The 24,224-nt window shown below is 48.1% G+C and overlaps 1 protein-coding gene across 1 annotated transcript in view; it reads right to left on the bottom strand.

Moving 5' to 3' along the window:
* CLSTN2 (calsyntenin 2) overlaps positions 1-24,224 on the bottom strand; it is a 347,351-nt gene that overhangs the window by 73,601 nt on the left and 249,526 nt on the right. The window contains exon 6 of the mRNA XM_054708150.1: positions 7,712-7,897. Within this exon, the coding sequence (XP_054564125.1) occupies positions 7,712-7,897 (186 nt within the window). The remainder of the gene's footprint in view (positions 1-7,711; positions 7,898-24,224) is intronic.

The following is a 24,224-nucleotide window of genomic DNA, read 5'->3' as shown; positions in this document are numbered from 1 at the left end:
GTGAGAGAGATTCATTAATTGGCTGCCTCCTGCAAGCCCCTACTGGGATTGAGCCTGCAACCTGAGCATGTGCCCTTGAGTAGAATCGAACCTGGGACCCTTCAGTCCGCAGGCTGATGCTCTATCCACTGAGCCAAACCAGCTAGGACAAGATTAATGTTTTAATGACTAACAAAGCCTTAAGGGTTATCACACTCTAGAGCTATCTGAATGAAAGAAAACTACCAAGATGGTAACAGGCTAAGACTGGGAGTGATTTGGGACATACATGGTCTTTGGAACAAGTTCTTAGAACCCCTGGACTAGTGCAACATGGCAACAGTTTCTTTGATCCATAATTAAGTTGGCTCTGACACCAGGATTTGTTCAGCATGAAGACAGCCTGCCGACTGGGGCACACACAGAGTGTCGGTTCCTGAAACTTCAGGCAGCCAGGGAGACACAGGCTGAGGACTCAGGGCTCCTGACTTCTGGCTCCAGCCAATGCAGCCAACACCATGTATCAGGGCCCGGTGCGGAGGTGTGTGGGTGGCCAGCACACAGTGGGGCCAGGGTGGGGACTGCCAGGGATCAGAACTCTCTAACTTGAGGCTTCTTTTTGTCTAAGGACCTTGCTGTCGTTCAGCAAATGTTCCTATAGAATCCACACTGCAATTAGCACCTTACACTAGTGAAGGGGCTGCCTGTAATTTCCCCCCAAACAGGTTTGCATAGAGGAAGAGAGGTGCAATGTAGGTACAGGTGTGAGGTGATGGGGGTAAGACATAAAGAGATTGGGAGGAAAAATTGGTCGCATTTGCCAAAGGCCAGCCCTGGTCAGGATTATCCTATACATATAGTACTTGGTTTTTCATAGTTACAGGTCTTTATTATCATTTCCCTGGGAAACTTTTTTGGGGCACTGAGTGCCAGACCAGAATTAAGTACTTCAGTGCCTTTTCTCAGTTAGTCAGCTATGCAGTTAATACTATTGATTCCAATTTGCAGATAAGAACCCTGAAGCTCAGCAAGCCCAGGATCACAGGAGCTAGGGAGTGGGCACATCACCAGACTTTCCAGTTCTTTCCTCTCCCCTTTGACCTCCCCACGCATCATGTCACTGAACCTGCATGGGAACCTTAGAACCTCCTGCACATTTTACAAACATGGAAACTGAGGCCCAGAGAGGGAAAACGACCAAGCTCACACAGCCACACAGCAGGCTGGAGGCAGGCCCCGCCCTCAGACACCTAGCTGATGTTCTTTCTACCACACAGTAGAGTCTCCTGCCAACCACAGCCCAGTCACCTGGGACCCGGCTCCCTATGCAGGCCGCTGTCTACCGAGGGGCACGTTTAAGACAGCGTATGACCTGCAAGGCCATCCATGCAGAGCTCCCTTGTCTTCCCTGGTGCAGGGAGCAGCAGGTCATCCCACCGCATCCACAGATGTTGCCTATAAGGAAGGAAGCATCAAGCTGCATTTAAGCAGATGGTGCAGATTCCTGCAAACTCAACATCTTGTATTTCTTTTCTCCATGCAATTAAACAAACAGAGATGTGCCTTCTGCCAAAGTTGTTCTCTCTCTCTCTCTCATCTCCCCAAGGGATTCCATGGAGAGAGAGCAGTGGGTAAATGGATGCACCACTTGCAAAGATGGTATGGCATCATCTGAACATCTGGGTGTATTTCAGATGCTCCTTGGGACTCTTCCACAAAGTCCCTGGGACTCAGCTGAGAGGCCACACTGGTCTTGGGCACAGCAGCTGCGGTGGTGATGAGGCACGGAGGGCTGGGAAGCAGAGGTGAGGTCTGATTCAAGGTCCCTGAGCCCTCTCAGGGTGGGGAAGCTTCTCTGAGCCAGCGATAGAGCTGGGGGTGAATGAGGCAGACTCCAGGGTACACTGTGATGTGAGAACCCAAATGAATCTGGGGGCAGTTGTCACTGTCCGGACTTCTTAATAGAAAGGTTTGCACTCTGCTCTGGATGGTCTTGGTGAGGGCAGAGAATCGTTAGCATCTCCAGCTGGGACTGTGGCAATGGTGATCGACATGCCTCCGCATGGTCCACCACAGCACGGGAAAGGATGAGGATAAGCGGGAAGGTCTCAGGGGAGAAGAACCATTGTAATCAAGGACAGAGTCCTCCTTCTCACGAATGGCAATATCACCACCTCCACATTATTTCAATAAATGTTTGTGTAACGTCTGAGTTATGCCAGGTACCGCGGTGAGAATGCAGCAATGAAGTAGACAGAAATGGGTCCGACCTTTAGAGACGCAGTAGAAAGTCTTTTATTTTTGGTGGGTGGAGCAGTCCAGGGATAGAGAGTCTCAGGGGAAGCGGGGAGGCTCTCTTGACAAACGCCCTATTAGAATGCATGGTGGGAGGGTGCATCCTGCTCTCAACAGGCTTCTCTGACCCACTGATATCACTTGGCCATGTGACCTGCTCTGACCAACGAAATGTGAGTGCAAGTGACATGTACCATATCAGGGCAGATGCTCTGAGAGCCAGTCCATGGTTCACCATGTGTCTCTTCCATGGGCCATGAGAGCCACAACGCTCTAGGAAAGGCTGTTCCTTTAGCCTGATCCCAGCGGGAAGCTAGCATGGAACAGAGTCACAATCAACCCAAGAAAAACAGGGGGTAGAAACAGTAAGTAAACCCTGGTTATTTTAAGCCAATGAGATTTTGGGGTCATCTGCTACTGCAGCATAACCTGCTACCCTGACTGATAATCCACTTGGGTGCCTTCAGCAGCTATAATTCCCATTTCTCCATCTGCATACCTTCAGTGTGGACATGGATGATTTTCTGGTGTCCTCTCAGGAGCTCAAACCTATGGTTCCTACAATCACACTATCATTGTACCTCTGGAATCCTAGACAAGAGGGGTTCCTCCAGGGCCCAGGATCTCTAGGTGAAACAAGCTGGGCTTTGGATGAGCGGTCAGCCAGGTTCCTGGAGCAGGACCACAGATAACCAGTTGCTGACCAGCCTGGGGAAGGTCACTGTAGACAAAAACCTTCTCCCCAGGATAGGGGGCATGCTGTATGGTAGCTGCCTAAAACACCTCAAAGAAATAGGCATATCTGGAGAGGAACTCACTGCTCACTGTCGTCATCCGTGAGTCAGTGTGTGCAGCTTTTGGCTGCTGTATGATTACTGATCGAATCAGATTCCCAAAGGGTGCGCACAAGTTTTCCTTAAAGTCAGAGGCCCACTTCAGCCCTCTGGGAATAGAAGCACTGGCTATGATTAGGGGCCAACACTGTCCCTTGGAAGCCCAGCTCTTTAGGGGTGCGCTGGAGACTACAGCTCCCTGCAGTTGGGCCATTCTGGGGGTATAAAGCCTCTGTTGGTGATTCTCGGTGAGCTATTAAGCTGCCACGTGTAGTTTTCGGCACGTCTGCCTTCCCCGGGAGCCTGAATTAAGTGGTCTTCTTACCTTACAAAACCTCAAGAGGTACAGCATGTGGACACTCCACAGATATTTGCTGAATTAACAAATACTTAAATGAATGAATGGGTCCTCTATGAAAGCCTCCTGGCTCCCAAGTGTGCGAATTCTGAGAACAACTTACTGTCCAGTGACATGAGCTGCTCTGAAAGATCCATCGCTTGAATTAATAGCTCTTATCCTGCGGCCTTTCCTTCAACAAGACCTGTCCTCCCAGTTCACGCCTCCACGCACAAAAGAGCTGCGGGGTGACGGGTGCGGGAGGTGCCGCCGCTGCCAGCACGCCTGTGACCCCGAGGAGGAGCCGCCCCTGGCCTCGGGGGCGTCACCATCTGCTTTTCTATTTACCGTAATACGCAGTGACTGAAGGTCAGCGAAGCAGGCCTCTTCTCGGGCCGCCGTTAATGTCAGATTTAATTTGGCCAAGAGGTCTTCCCAAAGGCTTCCCCACGCGTTTCATACTCAGGGCAGTTCCGTGACACTTCACCTCCGGAAAGCCAGGTGCTGACACGGCAGAGACCTCCATCTTAAATCTCGGAATTAAGAGGAAGTGATACGCAATTTGCCCAACTTCTCCCAGAGGCCTGGCTCTTTACAAAGCAAGGGCAGCAGGGACTACGTCCAGCCCCACAAGATGAAGGGGGCACGGGCGCGGGGCCCTGATTACTCTTACTTCAAGGCGGAGTGGGAGAGTCTCAGGGTACAAACCTCAGGCAGCAATACGCCTGCCTGCCAGCACTTCACTGGGAACAAAGACTGTGCAATCTCAGAGGGAAGGCAGGGGTGGGTGGTGGGTGGGAAGAGATCAACCAAAGAACGTATATGCAATATGCATAATCCATGGACACAGACAATAGCGTGGTGAAGGCCGGGGTGGGGGGTAGGTTTGGGTTAGAAGGGGTCAATGAGAAAAAAAGAGGACATAGGTAATACTTTGAACAATAAAGATGGATGAAAACAAACAAAAAAAAAACAGAGAGGCCATTTCAAGTGCTGCTGCACCTGCCAGGTCCCTCCTGACAGCAGGCTTTGTGCAGTTACTGTCTGACTCCCCCTAACCAGGATTCTATCACTGCTCCTCATGGAGCCGAGGCTGCAGGCGGAGGAAGCAGGTGGGCAATGACCAGACATCCACGTTCCTCTGAGGAGACACCCCTGCCTGGGTCCCTGCACAACCGCAGCATCCTAGAAGAGATGCAGGAATTCAAAGGCACAAGGGCAGGACCCCAGGACAGCCCCCGCAGTGACCACAGAGGGCAGGAGAATACTGACTAAAGGGAAGGGTTTAGAATGATGAAGGGGGAGAGAGAGCGTCCTAGCAGAAGGAAACACGAATGAGCCTTAGGGATGGGAACAAGCCAGGCGCGGGGATAAAGGAGCCATGCTGGCCAAGAAGGCAGAACATCAGGAGGAAATGGGCCGTGAGGATGGATGGGCAGGTGGAAGCAGGTCTTCAGGAGGGTCGAGGGTAAGGCTAGAGCGAGGCACCACACCTGGAGGTTCACAGGTGCCTGCCACCATGGCCCCCTAACTCTGCTCTTGCCCTGGGTTCCTGGCTCTCCTGGGAGGCACCCTCGTCCAGCTAGATGCTCATCCCGGAGTCATCTTAGACGCCTTCTTTCTCACTCCTGACAGCCAATGAATCGTTAAATCTTGCCGATTTGGCCTCCTAACTCTTGTCTTAAATTCATCCCGACTGCCACTGCCCTGGTTCCGAACTCATTATCTCTTTCTCAGACTGTGGCGATAACATCCTAATTGGTCTCCCTGTTTCCACCCAAAGTCAATAAAGATTTGTAGAATAAAATATGCATGAATGCTGAGGCCAACGGTGCCATGGCAGTTCCCTGGTGGAGAGACCCTGTAAGAAACTCGCCTACCATCCCCCGAAGGCACACAGAGGCTTGTCTCCAGCACCTCGGGTTCCCGCAGGGGTCAGAGACCCAGGCTCCGCTTGAGGAGCCACCAGCCTGCATTTCCCTCGCTGGCAGAAACCACGGGGCCTGATGAGCTGCCTCCCTCTGAAGGAGATTCTCGCACCAGATGGGCATCTGAGTCCCACTCATTTGCCTCTGCCCTTTTTCCTGAGCTCCACCTCAGCGGACTTCAAGATCCAGTCACGGAACAGGGGGGCTGGCGTGGCCCTGCCCATCAGGGCTACTCAGAGAGTTCCCATCAGCGCGGAGGGTGGCACTATCAGGAAGGTCACCAAAAAGACACGCGTGTTTCTCTCAACAAAGGGTCTCTCTGAGCACCAGGTAATCTTGCGTGCACCTTAGGGAAACTGCTTTCTTGGCTGAATTAACCTGTCCCCCTGCAAGGCGAGTTGGCAGCCCAGGAGAATGAGCTGTGTTAACCCCAGATGCAATTTTGTGCTCAAGTTTCTTCCCACAGAAAATCCTTCTCACTCTCCATATCTCCTCATCTCTCCCAGCAGCATTCAAGATCAAATCACAAGTGTGTGCCCTTGGGCCCACCTGATCTTTAACAAGCCGATTCCATCATCGCCTTGCCACCTGGAGGAGTTTAGGAAATGGCTGTAACCCACAGGGTGGCGCGGGGTCGAATGGACTCATAATTTAGGTGATCATTTAGGTGCACAGGGAGCGAAATGGGATATTCATTCAAAGTAAGATGTTGTCTGGGGTGGCTTCTCTGTCCGCAGAGTGGGGGAGAGGACTGGAGGCAGTTTTCTGAATGTTGCGGGCCCCTTACATCCATTTTTGCAAGAGCTGTTTGGGATGTGGTAATGTCCCTGCTCAGCTACATCGTTCTGGAGAAGTCTGTGTTCCCGCAGGCCTTCCTTGCCGGCCTGGTGACATAATAAATGGAACATGGTGATGCCCAAGCAGGGTTTATTTCACATTCAGTTTCAAAAGTTTCACTTGGCTCTTTGGGCAACCAGCAATTTTGATGAAGGGTGTGTGTGTGTGGGTGTGTGTGTGTGTGTGTGTGTGTGTGTAACAATGTTGATGGGGGAAAATGTTCCAAAGATAGTAGTGGAGGGACCCCCAGGAGGGGGTGGCAGGCTAGCCTGTGCTCAGGAGCCCCCATTCCTTTGTGGAAATGTAGTTGCCCCAAATACAGGCCTGGTGCAAGACTAAGCTCCCCATAGCACTGCTTCAGAGTCAAAGTGAGTTCCTGAGTGTTTTTGAAGAGAACAAAGAAGAAATAACACATACGTATTCGGGTGGGGATGAAAGAGGCCCATCAACACACCAACAGTCTCCTTCACCATGTCTACGGGACCATTCCCACCATCCTGAGCATCCTCTCATTCCACAGGCTGACTGCACAGGTCCCCATCCTAGCTCCCAAGGCCTGGCCTAGCATCTCAGATTCCGAGCTAAGGAGTCTTTCCCTCTGAGAGGCCCACCTTCCCATTCCGGCTCTGTCACTTTCTATCTGTGTGACCTTGAAAAGTCATGTTTCCTCTCTGGGCCTCACATGTTCCATCTCTAAAGCTGGTGAATAACACCCTTCTCACAGTGAGGATGAGAGAAGTCAATAAAGGGATGCATGTGAAGAGTCTGGCAGGCTGCACTAAGTAGGTGCTCAATAAAGCTAAGTGTCCTGGGTAGCACCCCTCTCTCAGCCCTTGTCCTAGTTCCCGGCCTGCTCCTTCCTGTGGCACCATCTCCCCGCTCACAGAGGTAGGCCCCTCCCCCACACTTGGACACCTTCACTTTGCCCACCCCTCCCCCACCCAAGCCCTTCTTCTCTGATGTGGGCAGCCAGGCCGGGCTTTACCGGCATTCGACCTGAGCAGCTGCAGAACCCACAGCTTGGTTGAATGCTTTGTGGTTTTATTATTAAAATTCTTCAGGATTTTTTGCATAAGGGTCCCACATTTTCATTTGCACTGGGCCCTGCAAATGATGTAGCTGGTCCTGTGGGGAGGAGGCCAACCTCTCCCCAGGTAACTGACAGCACCCTTCATGTTGTCAGGTGCCTCTATAAACCAACACAGCGGAAGGAAAGCCTCTGGAACACACTGTGTCATTAATCCCCCTTTTACTGATAAAGAATAGCGGCTTTGTCACCTCCCTTGCCCACACAATGGATAAATGGCGGGGTCAGATCAGGTGTGCCTGATGCCAAAAGCTGTGCCTTCTGACCCTTTAACCACACTAAATAAACTCAATATTCATCCAGGAGTCACAATGCAGTGGGAAGGGCTGATACTCTCATAATATAATCATATATGCTTTGTATATGTCATACAAAAGCAATTAATTAAAGAAACCCCCCACAGGGGGAAACCTACCACACAGTTTCTGAAGGGATTTCTCCGAGTAGGTCTCCCGGTCACATCCCTTCCCAATGTAATTGGTCTGCAGCTCCGTGGTGATCTGGATGGAGGACACGGCCCCATCGCACGTCTCCAGGTGGATGCTGGGGAACAGGGGCACACTCCCCGAGCCAGGCTGGTACTCAATCCTCTTGGTCCAGTCTGAACAAACAAGGGGAGGATGAAAGTCAATCAGGTACAGCCAGTTCTGCTAGGACACTTGTTTTTAATATATGAGCTTGTTCCAAAACAACTAACATATGAGGGAATAATTCGAGGATGACAGGAATTTCCCATGTGCTTATGCAAAATTGCCTCGCTGAGAAATACTGGGCGACGGCAGGAAACTGTGCCCATCTGAAGTGAGCCATTTAGGAATGTACAACACGTGCACACGTACACACCTCACACATCTACCAGCTCCTCAGTCCACCTTGTTAGGAGCTGCACCCACTGCACCTGTGGCTACAACTTTCCATCCCGTTCAGACCACCTTCCTTCCACCCGTTCACAGTAACGCACAAGCCGCAACCCTTCCTACGGCCACTTCCACGAGCAAAGGCCAGGTCTCTTCAAGGTCAAGTGCCATGTTTACTGTAGCACCTATGCTTCTCAGCCAGGAAGCCGTGTAAAACTGTGCTAATGTTTTTCCTTTCATTCCCTTTTATGCATCACTGATGATGTTTCTGAGGGTTGTGCCCCTCACCCAATTTCCTCATTTTCCCTAGTGTGTCCATTTTTAGGAATGCACATGTCTTGTCATAAACAAACAAAAAATGGTGGTTTAAGGCTACCAGACCGCTGTACTGATTTTTCGGTAATTTCCGAATCTGCCGCTATACTGCTTTACCTAATTTTCTGTACTTTTCCTAGTACCTATTTTCTACAATGTCTCCGAGTTCCATCTTATTCTAACCACTTGTTTGCATGTAACTAACATTTTTCTATACCATGTTGACTTTTTCTCTTTAATGCTCAGAAGCCCAGGTATAGGGGACAGTTAGGGTCAGGGCCTCAGGTCTGGTAGGGTTAAGAATAATGCGAGGTCCTGAGGTGGGGTGCAAGGATTCTTTCCCAAACACTCGGGACTGTGACCCACTTTCCTAGGACTGATGTTCCTCACTGTTTTTTAGTGGAAAAAATAATTTGGGGACAAGAATTGTTGTTAGAGAGGAATAAAATCACAATTAAGGTGGCACCACACGAAACACAGCAATCAACCAACATAAACACTAAGAGAGCGTGTACACATGAACTGACTGAAACAGCAATACGAGCAATTGAAAGTCAGAGCCAACACAGAGCAACATTCCCAGCGACCGCTAACAGTGCTTGCTGACAACAGTGAGCTTCCCACACTCTGCAACCCTAAGGCTGACTCGAGGGTAGAAAGAAGAGTGAATCTGAATCATCCAGAAACATAAGTTGTGAAAACTATTCATTTATGAATCTCAAATGTTTGTCACATAGAATGTTGCTGGACAGTCCTTTTACTGAAGCAGAAATGAAAATCTATGCAATTGCTTGCCCTGACCCATGAGAAGCCCAGCAAGTCCTGGACTCAGAAAGTCAGTCTGCAGTCACCAGGGGGCTCCTCACAAGCTCCCAGGGGCCACTGGCCACCAGCTTGCGCTATACCAGGAGAGTGGAGAGGGCCGGGCGTAGGGGCCAGCCAGATGGCTTTGTTCATGAAGCAACCGTTTGCTGGGGGTTTCCATGTCCCAGGCTCTGCTTGGAGCATCACGGATAGGGCAGTAAAGGAGACCAGAGAGGTCCTTGCCTCGTGGAGCTGGGGGAGAGAGGCAGATGAAGAAGAAGCTGGGGCTGTCCTGGCAGGGAGGATTACTGCTATGAAAGGAAGCGCGGTGGTAGAGGGGGCCTCTTTAGATGGAGAGAGTTCCCGTCTGAGCTGAGGCCTGAATGCCAAGGATGCACGTGTGGAGAGCCTCAGAGAAGCAGGTGTGAAGCAGACGTAGCTATGATCTCGGCTTGACTCTATCAGGACAGAGAGATCTTGGTCTGGTAGCCTTAAACCACCAGGTTAGTGAAGATCACCAAGCCTCATGCACCTCATTAGCAAAATAGGGGCCACTGCACGGACCTACAGAGTTGAGTGACGACCAAGTACGACAATGTGAGCCTGGCCTGCAGTAGAGCCCTGACTGATGTTTGAGAGAAGAAAGGAGATGTTTGGTCCATGGGGACAGGGCGGTGGGGAGCGTATCTCCCTGCATGGCATCCTTGCTACATGCTCAGTAACTGTGTAATCTTGGTCTATCTCTGAACCCCCACATTAACCAGCTGCTCTTTTTTTTTAAATGTATCTTTATCATTGAAAGTATTACAGATGTTCCCCTGCTCCCTCCCCCTCCCCCCCCAATTGAACAAGCTGCTCTTTAAAGGGTTTATCAGAGCACGCCATGAGCAGGGACTGCACACCAGGGGCGTGAGATTCATCTCCAGGGAACTTGCCATGGGAGGACATGTGGATGAGGGCGACTATATGTAAAAGAGGTTGTACTCAGTTACATGTTTTTCCTCATAGCCTCCAGGAGCTGTGCCTGGACTGGCCTATCACCTTCCTATGGAGCTGCTATAGCCCGTGCTCCAGGGGCTCCAAGTTCAATCTTAAGGACCAACCACTGAAGGGTGGACACACACACACCCAGCCTTGTAGTGTCCTACGTATAAAATGTTTCATGCTACCATGCATGTGATCATGCTCTTCCTTCTGCACGGAGCTCCCTTTCTAGCCCCTTCTGTCTTGGCATCTCCACACCATTTTTCAGGGTTTTCCTAAGTCTGGGTAGAAACTCTCCCCTGTGCTCTCACAGCATCCTAAACAGTAGACCGACATTAGACTCCAAGCTTCATGGTCGCTCTGAATCCCTGTCATGCTGCACAATACCTGGCACAGAGTAGGTGCTCCCTAGATAGTGGTAGAAAGTGTTAATGGATCCTATAGGACAGTGGTCGGCAAACCGCGGCTCGCGAGCCACATGCGGCTCTTTGGCCCCTTGAGTGTACCTCAATCAGATTGAGGATGTTTTTAGCAAAGGCCAGCTTAGGAGTACCCTAATTAAGTTAATAGCAATGTACCTACCTATATAGTTTAAGTTTAAAAAATTTGGCTCTCAAAAGAAATTTCAATCGTTGTACTGTTGATATTTGGCTCCGTTGACTAATGAGTTTGCTGACCACTGCTATAGGATATCCATTTGTGTGCCTGCTTCTCCCAGTAACTGGGAACTCTTTAAAGTCAGGCTTTGGGGAGGGGTGTGGGATGGGAATGGGGGGGGAGGGGATGAGGACAAATATGTGATACCTTAATCAATAAAGAAATTAAAAAGATAAAAATATAATAAATAAATAAAAAAATAAAGTCAGGCTTTGTGATGTTTATTTTTTATCCTTCCACATCTAGCTCAGAGCACAGGAAATATTAGCCATGTGAATCTGGGGAGCCCCAGACACCTGACATTGACTGTTGCCATGACAGCCCTTCTTGAACCATAGACAGAACCCATGGCCTGTGCGCAGCCCCTGCCCTCAGTCCTACAGAGCCAGCCATCCCAAAGGCAGCCATGACATGCTTGGTTCTCTTTGTTCTCAGCGGGGCAATTGGTTCAGAATTGATGTGGAAGAATCTGCTTCCTAATAACAAGGAATGACAACGAAGAGGAGGTCTCTTTTCCTTCCCTCCCTCCCTCCTCTTTCCTTGGGTCCTCCCTTCCTTTACAGGTGCAGATAAAAAAATGGAGAAAGTGTTTCTGTGCACAGGACCTTGGTGTGCGCCCTACACCATGTATCAGAGGTGTCCCACAGCGCCTCCTTCTGGAAGCCTCTTCTGTTGGAGAAGACCAGGAAACCTTGATATCCTCTTTATTCTGTGGGCACTGAGCAGGGTAAGATAGCATGATATATTTTTTTTCTCATCTAGATATTTTGGTGGTTATCTCTGATGAGAAATTCTACCTCCAATCTTTTCTGGAAGAGGTGCAAATAATGAAGCAAATTAATAATGAAGGAAAATCAGTGGAGGCCGTCTTAGCTGAGTTTTTATTCCTCTTGTCACCCTGTAGCCAGAGGAGCAAGGCCCTCTCTGGGGAGAAATCAGGCACAAAAAGGGTTTTTAGGAGCATCACATCTGCCACTTGCTCTGGTGACCTCATGAGGCTTGCTTTTGAGGGTGTATGAAGAGCAGGCAAAACTGCAAGCACTTGATGAAGCTTTCTGAGTGTAGTATCCTTAAGAGAGTGGGGCTCTCACACAAACACCATTCATTTCCCAAGAAGGAGTTGGATGGGGATTAGAAAAACAAAAGCAAGTCATCAAGGTCAGCCTTGGCCACATGAAATGCCTATCCATGCTTAGTTCCTGAAGGGTTGGATATCATGATAGTTAAAATATGCCCTCTAAATTCAGCGTGTGTGGGTTCAAATCCCAGTCGTCCCACTTCCTGTGCAACCTCATTGACCCTCAGTTTCCTCTTCTGTAAAAGTAGTACCTACCACCCAGGTTGTGGGGAATTAGATACAGAGTCATTTCAGCACCAAACACAGGGGACATATTCAATAGATATATTATTGTTCAAATACCATTTATTCAATAATATTTATTGCAGGAAATAAGAGGACCTACAATTATTAAGCACTGACAAGGTGCTAAGCTCTTTTACTATTTTTTCACTTAATCTGCCCAGCAACCAGTGAGTGGGTGTTATCTTAATTGCACAGATGTCAAAACCATGGCTGAAAGTTGGCGTGCCTTTGCCCAAGGCCACACAACTCCTTTAAAATAACTCCTCCATAATTCTGAGGATTTGCCAGAAATGAGAACAATGGCAATGTTCACACATTCGTTTTTGAACATTCAATTTATATTGATAATAAGAACGAAAAAGGTGATTAACCTCTGAGGTTGGCAAGGGATCAAGAAGGGTTGCCTGTTTCATCACTGCTTGACCCTGAGAGCAGTTTGTGGGGGCCGTGTGGCTGCTTTGGCACTGAAGCCTGGAGATATCTGGCCTTGAATCTCAACTCCCCCAAATGCAGGTCATGTGACCATTGCAAAGCAGTTGTCATCTCTAGGCCTCCATTGCCTCATCTGTAGATGTGACACAATTACACCTCCTTGTGGGCTTGCTGTGAGCACTTAAGGCTAAGGGTCCAACGCAGAGATCCTCCTCTTGAAGCCCATGATAGGGGCATTCCATTCCTTGGTTCACAAGCTTCCCAAACTTCTCTAAGCTGTCCTGCTTGGAAACAAAATCTTTTCAGTGTATAAAGGGCCTAGAGACTAGTTTATGAAGTGGTTCAATTTTTTTTTCTTCGGTGAAGAGAAAGGAGGCAGACCACCTATTGTTTTAATAATAAGGTTCAATTACACTGTAAGTGTTCCCGAAAAAGCTAACATTGGAATGCCTTCAGGCATTAAAATCCTTCCCTGTGGATTAAGGATTTAGACACATGGTGATTTTACTCTAACTCCCATTAAATTTGGGGAACATGTGTTTTCTTATTAGGAGAATGTTAACCACTTGGAATTCTCATATTATATGCCTGGAGGAGGAAATAAGCTAATCTGAGGCTTCTGGAAGGCATAGGCTTTGGGGGCTCTTATAATCCAGGACATTCAGGCCCATTCTTCCAATTCTGCATGAAAGAGAAAGACACAAGTGTGTCAAAACATTCTTCTCTCCCTAACTGTGCCCATTCTGGGGCCTCCAGCTCTTCCTGATCTCAGCTTTCAGCAGCTGAAGAAGCATCAGGATTTTAGGAAATTGCTGGATTCCTACAAGGTGAGTGGCTGGATGTGGGATGCTGGGGAGTAGGAGGGATGGGAAGGGGGACTCCCCGAATACCGATTGTTCGGGCAGCAGACAGTCTAACCAATCTCAGCCGGCATCAACTATCTGGCACCCTTCAAGACTTTCTCCAAGAGATTTGTGACTTTGACTTGGGTATCAAGAGACTTCCTTTCCTACCGGGAGAAGCTAACGAGCTACCTTTGCTCAGCAGTAAGCACTCTTATCTCCTCTGGCCAGCCAGTGCATCTGGATTGGAGGCGCCTGAGGAAGGAGAGATGGGCTGGAGAGGTAAGCAGAGGTCAGGTGAAGAATGCTAGCTAAGAGGTTTGGATTTCATCTTCGGGCCAGGGAAGAGCCATAAATGGGTGTTTAGTGAGAGCATGAGGTCTCCAGAATGTGTTTTGGAAAGGTCACCTGGCAGCTGGGTTAGGCCTGGTATTCATTCGCAGAACATCAGAACACTCCTGATTAGCCACCCCCTGATCCATCCATGCAGAGGGTCACCTCTGACAGGGCCACACAAAGGGGCATTAGCTTCAATTTAATTACATTAAGGAGTGTTAGGTCTGCAGCTGGACAGACTCAGGTGTGAACCCTGGCTCTACTTCTTCTTGGTTGTGTGGCCTTGGGTAAATCACCGGACCTCTCTGGTCTTATTTTCTCATCTGAAGAATGAATACAAATCTACCTTGCACTGTTGCTTTGGGAATTGGAGAAAAAATATGCAAAGCACCAGGAACAGAGACCTGTTGTTACTACTACTATGATTATTTTTGTACTGTTCTTACATTATTCCAGATTTTCTCTTCACATTTTCAAAACTGCTGTGTGCCACTGTGAGGTAGGACTTAGGAGGAGGTGAAGATTCAGAGGCTGGGCATCCAATCCTGCTCCAAGACTAGCTTCATGCTCAGAAGGGCTCCATGGTTGGTCTATGCTCTGCTGTCACTGCCTTAAAATTCTTAATACTTTTAAAACAAGGAGCTCCCCACTTTTATTTTGCATTGAGACCCATAAATAGCTGGTCCTGCCCTTCCCGCTGAGTAACCTTGGGCATGTTGCATAACCTTTCTGAGCCTTGGTTTCTTCATCTGCAGAATGGGGATATTAACTAACTGCCCCAAAGGGAGGAACTCAGGCTATGCGTCAGACCCAGCTGTGAACCCAGTGATGCTACTTGCTACCATGCACTGTGGGCCAGTCATTTCCTTCTCCATCTGAGAGTACTCATGCACACACTGGTGATACTGTCACCTATTTCAGAGCTGCGGATAGGGTTTATGTCCGATAAAAAATGCAAGCCACTAAACCCTGTGCCCAACACATTGTAGGCACATTATTTTTGAGGAGTAAACCATGTGATTTTGTCTTCTCCAATTACACACAATTACACACGGGCACAACTTAAAAAGAACCAAAACACCAACTCTCTGAACTCAATGTACAAATGTAAGGAGTCTTCTCTCCCTTTATTCCTGACCCTTTTCCATTGACTATATTTTATGTCCACAAGAGCATTTCACTACTTTTCAATTCCCACTGAAAGGAGCTATCTCAATGAACTACAACAGAGGAGGAGGAGGGCAGACATTCTTGTGCTCAGAGGTTAAGCCTCAAGGCTGTCCCTCTGGCCGGTGCTCAGGCCCTGCCCTGCCTGCAGGAAGGTCAAGATGCCAACCATTCCAACCCGGATCATAACAGAGACTGGACCCGAAGCGAGATGCCCACAATGCTCTCCCTTTGCTTAGAGAGGCAGGTTGGGAAGTTTCCAGGGGCAGCACAGGAGTTGACTGTACAAAGCACTGTGCTTATCTAATGTACAGTAAGCCATGTCTCTGTCTCAGCCCATCAGGAGGGCTCAGTCACCCCTCTTTCCTCCTGTGGCTGTTCCTCCTTGAACTGGAGGGAAAGTTCCCTCTAGGGATCATGGAGGGGAGAAAGGGGCTCAGCTTGTGGGGCCACCTCTCCGGACCTGACCATCATAAAGCTCTGGGGCTCCAAGGGGTGAGACAGGTGGGGAGCTCCCTTCAGGACCCGCTCCTGAGTTCTATTCCTCTCTCCTGGGCTGTGCTTGAGAGAGCAGGCCAGGGTTGCCGCCGGCAACAGGAGAAGCAAAGCTTTCCGCACACCCTGGCTGGGCCCACCCGCTTAAGGCAACAGTTTCTATTATAACCCCAACACAAATGGCTGCAGGCCTCGGAGGGAGCCCTAGGCTTGGCTCCGCTTCAGGCTACAAAGTTTCAATTGTAGAAGGAAAATAAATTCCAGATACCAGGTCCTCTGCTTGGGTTGCCAGGGGGCGTGGCTGGCCTGCAAACCACCACAGGGCCCTCGCTCAGGCCACCCCACACCCCAAGGGAACCCCCACCTGATCCCAGACGCCCTTCAGGGCAAACCAGCTGGCCCCCACTCCTGTACCAGGCCTCTATCCTATCTAATAAAAGAGTACTATGCAGATTGATCATCACTGCAACACACAATATCGCTGCCCCCATGTGGTCAAAGATCCTGCCCCCATGTGGACACAAAATGGCCACCACAAGATGGCCAGCAGGAGAGGGCAGTTGGGAGGCACCCGGCCTGCAAGGGAGGGCAGTTGAGAGGGACCAAGCCTGCAAGGGAGGGTAGTTGGAGGTGATCAACCCTGCAGGAGAGGGCAGTTAGGGGTGACCAGGTCAGCAGAGGAGGGAAGTTGGGGGCAAACAGGCTGGCAGCAGAGTGGTTAGGGGGTGATCAGGCTGGCAGGCAGAAGCGGTTAGGGGCAATCAGGAAGGCAGGCAGGCAAGCAGTTGGGAGCCAGCAGTCCTATTGTGAGAGGGATGTCCGACTGCCCGTTTAGGCCCGAATCAGGCCTAAACGGGCAGTCGGACATCCCTTGAGGGGTCCCATATTGGCGAGGGTACAGGCTGGGCTGAGGGACCCGTGCACGAATTTCTGCACCGGGCCTCTAGTCATATAAATAAAACTGAGTGCTGACTTAGAGTCAGTCTAGGTCACTTAGTGCCCTCCCCGCCTTCTCAGAGCATCATCTCCCATCATTCATGGTACCATGCTGGTTTCTAACAATTCTTGTTTGTCTGTCTACAACTCTCCACCCACCCACTTCCTGCGCCCATCAGACGTCCCACAAGCACAGGGACTGTGTCTGTTTTATTTGGTTTTAAATGTCCACTGCCTGGTACAATGCCTGGAATCTAGTGGGTTCTCACCAAATGTCTGGGGGTGAATGACAAGGATGCTTCATGAGAGGTGCTGTGTGCAGACTCTGGGGCTCAGGGAACTCCCCTGGCACCCTGCTCTGGCTTGACTTGCTTCTTGTTGCATTTCTTGTGAATTCTCCTGCTCAGTCCTGCCCCTCGGAATTGAAGGTGTTACTGCCAGTCTACTGGGCTAAGTTTAGGGCTGCACACTGCTTCTCTAGGGCCCCAGAGATCCAAGTTCTGTCCTGCCTCCATGCCTAGACACTGCACCCCAATCCTGGCTGCCCACATGTTGCGAAGGGGTCATTTCTCTTCTTCAGGGTTCTCTGATGCCTGTGTGAGTGCCTTAGCTCCCCTGTAAGCCTCTAGTGCTAGGTACCATTACTTTAAACCCTGTGGCCTCCCCTTTCACCCAGCTTCAGGCTCTCTTCTGGGCAGTTGGGCGGCCCCTAATGCCACCACCGAAGTGAACCCTATGGTGTTCAGAAACCAGGACCCTTGCCCAAAGCTTGGTTGCTACTTTCTCCCCAACCCTTTCATCCTCTTTAATCCCCTCAGCTCACGTGCTTTCCTGTACCCAAACCGAAGCATATCTGGCAGAAATGATGCTGAGACGTACGGAAACCAGGCGATTTAAGAGCAGGCCTTCTGAAAGATAATTTCCCCAAAGGGGAAATCATTAACTCAACCAGCCACGGTACTTTCTCTTGGATTTATAGAAGCTCTTCTCTCCTATGTCCAATAAACATGAGCATTTTCCAGGCAATTTTCTTATCTTGGGACAAATGTGTGATTAGTGAAAGATAAAGTAGCTATTCTTCAAGAATCTTTACTTTTATGGCTTTGAAAAGCATTTACAATGCAAGAGTATAGTTTTTCATGCACACATTTTCAGTCTTTTTGTAAAAATGGTTTATGTATACTTTCCATATTCCAGAAATGTAAATCTCTTTAATCTGTAGATCAGTTGTACATGATTGCAAAGCTTACCTTTTTAAAAAAAATAAAAAATAAAAATAGAAGGACCATTATCTAGGTGATATAGCCTCATTACTGAAACCAAACAACCCACTTGTCTTAAACTGTGGCTGCAAATGAGGTCACATTTACGCTAAATACCGACCTGCCTCAACCAGGTTATCAGAAATGAGCCCTCTCAAGGAAAGGCTCCCAAATTAATTTTACGAGGCCAGCATTACCTTGATACCTAAACCAGATAAAAACATAAAAGAAAAAAAATTATAGGCCGATATTCCTGAAGAACATAGAGGCAAAAATCCTTGACAAAATATTTGCAAACCAAATTCAGCAATACATTAAAAAAAATCATACATCACAATCAAGTGGGATTTATTCCTGGGATGCAAAGTTGGTTTAATATCCACAAATCAATTAACATGGTATACCACATAAACAACATGAAGGATAAAAATCATATATCATATCAATAGGTATAGAAAAAACATTTGACAAAATCCATTTGACAACACACATTCACTATAAAAACTTTCAGTGAAGTCTGGATAGAGAAACATACCTTCATATAATAAAGGTCATATAAGACATACCCATAGCTAACATCATACTCAAAGGTGAAAAGCTGAAAACTTTTTCTTTAAGATCAGGAATAAGACAAGGATGTCCACTTTCACCACTTTTACTCAACATACTATTAAAAGTCCTAGCCACAGGAATCAGACCAAGAAATAAATAAATAAAAGGCATCCAAATTAGAAAAGAAGAAGTAAAACTGTAATTATTTACAGATTACATGATACTATATAGAGAGAACCCTAAAGATACCACCAAAAAATGATTATAACTAATAAATGAATTAAGTAAAGAAGCAAGATACAAAATTAATATTCAGAAATCAGTTGCATTTTTATGTAACAATATTGAACTAATGAATAACAAAAAAAAAGAAATTAAGAAGGCAATCCCATTTACACTGCATCAAAAAGAATAACATACTTAGAAATAAATTTTACCAAGGAGGTAAAAGACCTGCACTTGGAAAACTATAAGATATTGAAGAAAAAAAGTGAAGACACAAATAAATGGAAGGCTATATTGTGCTTATGGATAGGAAGAATTAACATCATTAAATGTCCATCATTAATATTACCCAAAGCAATCTACAGATTCAATGCAATCCCTATCAAATAGCAATAGCATTTTTCAAAGAACTAGAACAAATAATCCTAAAATTTATATGGAACCACAAAGAATCCAGAATCACCAAAGCAATCTTGAGAAAGAAGACAAAGTTGAAGGTGTCACACTACCTACTATCAAACTATATTACAAAGCTATAATAATCAAAACAGCATGGTACTGCCATAAAAACTGACACAGATCAATGAACAAAATAGAAAGCTCAGAAATAAACCCATGCCTGTATGGTAAATTAATCAATGACAAAGGAGGCAAGATTATACAATGGGGTAAATAAAAAGTCTCTTCAGTAAATGGTGTTGGGAAAACTGGACAGATACATGCAAGAAAATGAAACTAAAACACTTTCTTACACCATAAAAAAAAATAAATTAAACTGGATTAAAGGTTTAAATGTAAGACCTGAAAACACAAAATTCCTAGGCAGTATTTGACATAGCTCTTAGCAATATTTTTGGGGAATATGTCTCCCGAGGCAAAATTAAAGACAAAAATAAACATGGAACTACATCAAATTAAAAAGTTTTTGCACAGCAAAGGAAACCATAAACACAAAATAAAGACAACCTATTTATTGGGAGAAGATATTTGTCAATGATATATCTGATAAAGGGGTTAATATCCAAAATATATAAAGAACTTACAGAACTCAACACCTAAACAAACAATTCAAAGAAAAAATGAGCATGATAGACATTTTCCAAAGAGCACATATAAATGGCCAATAGACATATAAAAAGCTGCTCACTGTCATTAATCATCAGGGAAATGCAAATTATAACCACAATGAGATGTCACCCACAACCATCGGAATGGCTATCATCAAAAAATCAACAAACAACAGTGTTGGAAAGGAAGTGGAGAAAATGGAACCATCACACGCTGTTGGTGGAATTGCAAATGGTGCAGCCATTGTGGAAAACAGTATGGAGGTTCCTCAAAAAATTAAAAATAGAACTATCATATAACCCAGTATTTGGATAAATACTACTTTGAAAAGATATATGCATCCCTATGTTCATTGCATCTTTATTTACAATGTCAAGATAGGAAAGCCACTAAGTGTACATGGATAGATGAGTGGATAAAGAAGATGTGGTACACACATACAATGGCATATTACTCAGCCATAAAAATGAGTGAAATCTTACCATTTGCAACAACATGGATAAACCTAGAGGTTATTAGGTTAAATGAAATAAGTCAGACAGAGGAAGACAAATACCGTATGACAAATACCGTATGGGAAAGCTAAAACACAAATGAAGAAACAAAACAAATTCATTGACACAAAGAACAAGTTGATGGTCGCCAGATGGGAGGGGGGGTTGGGTGTTAAAGGTGAAAGGGATTAAGAAGTACAAATGTCAGTGATAAAAATAATCACGAAAATGTAAAGTATAGCATAGGGAATATAGTCAATAAATTGCCATAACTATGTGTGGTGTTGGATGGGTACTAGACCTATAGAGGTGACCACTTTGTAAGTTATATAAGTGTCTAATCACTATGTTGTACACCTGAAACTAATACAACGTTGTATGTTAACTGGAATTGGAAAATAAATTAATAAAAAAAGAAAGAAGTGAGTCCTCTCTGAGTGCACTAGCTTCCAGAGGCCCCAGACAGGTCCCCTGCACTGGCCTGCAGTGAGATTGGGCAGCTCCCTGAGCTTTCACCTCTGCTGCGCCCAGGGCAAAGCCTTGCTCTGTCTGGCCTGACCAGTGGACAGCAGTCTCCTGGCCAAGGACCCCGCATTGGGAGAAGATATTTGTCTGAAGGCACTCACTCGGGCCTCAGGGGCCGAGGCTTGGCTGGACTCCATGGAGAGGCAGGCAGAAGGGCCCTCCCCGCTAAGGCCCACCTTGCCACCTTTGGTGAAGCCAGGTTGTTATGCCCACAGCCCTACAGAATCTCTCTGGAAAGTTCTGTCTACTTCATGCACGGTCTGCACTGGAAATCCCACCACATTAATCATGAAAACAGACAAGGAGACAAACAAGTCCATTTACCTCTGATCCAGGGACGCACACCGATTCCTGGAAGGTGCAGCTCTCCCGGGGATATTCCTCCCTGCCCTTTCCCGTTGTGGCCTCCTCCCCACCCCTCAGTGCACCTGGTGAAGTGCACTGACCCCCTCAGCTCTCAGCTTCAGTGCCACCCCCTCTGGGAAGGTTTTCTAAAAGGGTTAGGCGCCCCTGCTCTCTGCTCTCGCAGCTCCTGGGTTGCCTGCCTGGTCACTGCCCTGACTTCCGGTCCTGGAATGAGTGGTTCACCTGCTTGCCCTCATCCGGGACTCCAGCTCCAGGGCCTCAGGGCCTTCCCTCCCACCTGGCACAGATTAACTGCAGAGGTAAGTTCCTTGAATTGAATGCAGCTTTGAGAGCCTCTCTGCTGTGCCGTGAGCACAGCTGTCCCTCCGAGTGGTTAGAGTGGGATCAATGCTCCAAGCCCCTGTACTGGCATTTTAAGGCTCATAATACACTCAACCCTGGGAATCCGGGGCTCCCTGGCAGACCAGAGCTGCCTCATGGCTCTCCAGTCTGTCCTTCTATCCACCAGGAGCCATGTGAAGAGAGAAGGGTCTTGGACATCCATGTGGGGAGAAGGCGGCAGTGTCCTGCCCACTTTAACTGAGGACGAGTGCAGCAAGGAGAGACGGGTGGCCTGCTGTGGGTCACATTCATCACTAGAACCCAAGAGTCGGGGGTGTGCAGATGATGATATTGGTTTCTAAGCTGCCACCACCCAGTAATGCAGAGAGCAGGGAGGAAAGCTCCATTTAACAGACTCTTCGCTGGGCCTCCTACACGTGTTATCGGTTTGCCCGAGGAAAGAGGTGGCAGGAGGGCCATTTCACCAATGAGACAACTGAGGTGGAGGCGTCAGACAGCCTGCGCAAAGGCACACAGCCAGCAAATGGCACTGAAAGGCTGGCCTGACTCCTACACTGACCTTAGTATCTTCAGTTTCTTCTCCTTCAGTTCCCTCACTGGCAGCACTGAGCTACTCCTTGCATGATGGAACCTGAGTTGGAGCCCTGATCTTTCTGGCTTTAGAGCAAGCCCTCTGAAGCCCTGCCCTTTGCTGACTCCCTGCAGGGAAAAGCTCAAGCTGGCTGCAAATATTTACGAGAACTGCCCGTGGAAGAGGTAGTAGGCTGACCACATGAGGCTCAGGGGTCCACAAGGAGGTAGGGGACCAGACCCAGGTCCTCAGGGAGGTAGGGGAGAGAGTGGGGTTCTGAGTCAGGAGACCCAATACCAGCTGTGGTTCTACCTCTCGCCATGTGGGTCCTTGAGCAAGCCCCACCCCTTCCTGGTCCCCAAAGAGGGAAGAAGCCCGAGAGATGGCTCTTCTATCCGGAATGAAAGCCGGTCCCAGTTGTGGCTTGTGGGGCAGAGTGACACCCCCAACCACACCCCTCTCTCGAGGCTGCCCTGCCGTGCAATGACCCATTTTCTTCATGACACGAGGGAAGGATTCTAACTGAAGAATTTTCCTCAAATGGTCTCAAAAGATGGCCGGTGTGTGTCCTCCTTTGCCTTGAGATGCATTGCAGGTCAAAGGGCAGGAGCTCCGTGTGCGGACGGACAAGAGTGGGGTTGGTGCCGGTCCTGCATATTACCAGCTGTGTGGCAAAAGTCTTAACCTCAGTGTTCTCATCTGCAAAGTGGGAAAATGACCACTTTCAGGTGTGGTGAAGAGTAAATGAGAGCGTGCAGACAACACCCTTAGTCTGGCAAATAGTGAAAGCTGTCAGTGGTTACTACGCTGTGCTTGAGTACCGTTTGGGGTGAGCAGTCCACCCACGCAACCCCCTCAGGGTTGAGATGATCTGACCCAAAAACTCCTGAGGCCCATTTCCAGGGCTCACACCGGAGCCACAGGGGCAGGTGGAAGCAGGCTGGAGCGTGGGCGCTTTTCTCCAGCAGGTCTTGAAGCACATTAAGTCGCCGCCGAGTAGGTAAATCAGCATCGTGCACAGAGCTGTTTGTTTCCCCTTAGTGATCGGGGATGTTAGTGATGTCAGACAGGTCGTACTTCCCGGAGGAGTGCCCCAGGAGGCCTCAGCCAGGAACACGAGGCTCGCCTGGCAGACCCTGAGCAAACCCAGAGCACCTGCCTGGGTCCCTGCGGAGTTAGTGGAATTCAGGCCTCAGCGATGGCTCTTCCAATTATTTGCAGGAAAACGGCTCCATTGTGATTTTAAGCTTCAAAATCAAGGGAACTAAAAAGAGCTGCTGGCAGCCTTTCACCTTGTCCTCACCAGAAGGCTGCATTGTACCGTTTTCTGCCGGAGAAGCTGGACCTGTCAGGAGAGACGTTCCCAAGGCTGCAGATGGGGCAGAGCTGAGCTGGGACTGAGACCCGGGTTCCAGGCCCTGGACTGTGCTCTTTCTACCCACCCCACTGTCTCCTTTGAGTCCCAGTCTTAAGCTCCAAAACCAAAACCAAGGACCTGATCAAGCCATACAGCCATACCCAATTTTATGGATTTCTCTGAGTGTGTGCGTGCGTGCGTGTGTGTGTGTGTGTGTACAGTGATTTACATTTTGTAGAGCACTTCCATACCTAGAACATCATGTGGCCTTCTTAACAATCCTACAAAATAATACAGCCAAGGATTATGACCTTCTTTACAGCTGAGGTAACCTAGGTCAGCCAGGGAAGCGGTTTCAGCAAAGCCTGTGGATCATGATGGAGCTAAGGGCTGACTCCAGCCCTTACCCCCCACCCAGCTCCACCTTCACCATTTTGTATTAACTCCCACACCCCACACCCCATTTCCTTCTCTAGCGTTGGGTTCAGGGCTATTCTTGGGATAAGGGAGGGAGAAGGAGCCAGAGCAAAAATGGGGAGGGAATGAAAGGGGAGGGGAGAGGAAGGTAGGGAAGGGAGACACAGGAAAGGAGAAAACACTGATGAGGAGGAGAGTCAAGAGAAAGGACGTCTCCAGAATCTTTGGGTTTGAAGCCTAACACCCAAGTCTCAGGCTCATGTTTTGCTTCTCTGGCCCATAAGATAACCAGAGGCAACTCTACTAGTAGGTTCAGGCAAATAGTATACGAGAGCAGGCAGTCTGCAAGCATGGGATTATTTCTAAATGAGTTATAATTTCAAGGGGATAGTGCACTAGGCCAGGCTATATAGGGGATGTGAGTTGGGGGGGTGGGTGGGTGAGGAAGGAAAGAGAATGAATGTTAGGTGCTACTTTTTTAATTCAACTCTTGATACCCTGTCCAAGTAAGTTTCATTGCCATTTTATAGATACGGTGACCAAGAGGTTAAATACGTTGCC

Source organism: Eptesicus fuscus, chromosome 18, assembly GCF_027574615.1.
Source record: "Eptesicus fuscus isolate TK198812 chromosome 18, DD_ASM_mEF_20220401, whole genome shotgun sequence".
Taxonomy (NCBI): domain Eukaryota; kingdom Metazoa; phylum Chordata; class Mammalia; order Chiroptera; family Vespertilionidae; genus Eptesicus; species Eptesicus fuscus.
Note: the sequence above shows the minus strand (reverse complement) of the source record. Positions and strands in the feature narration are given on the sequence as shown.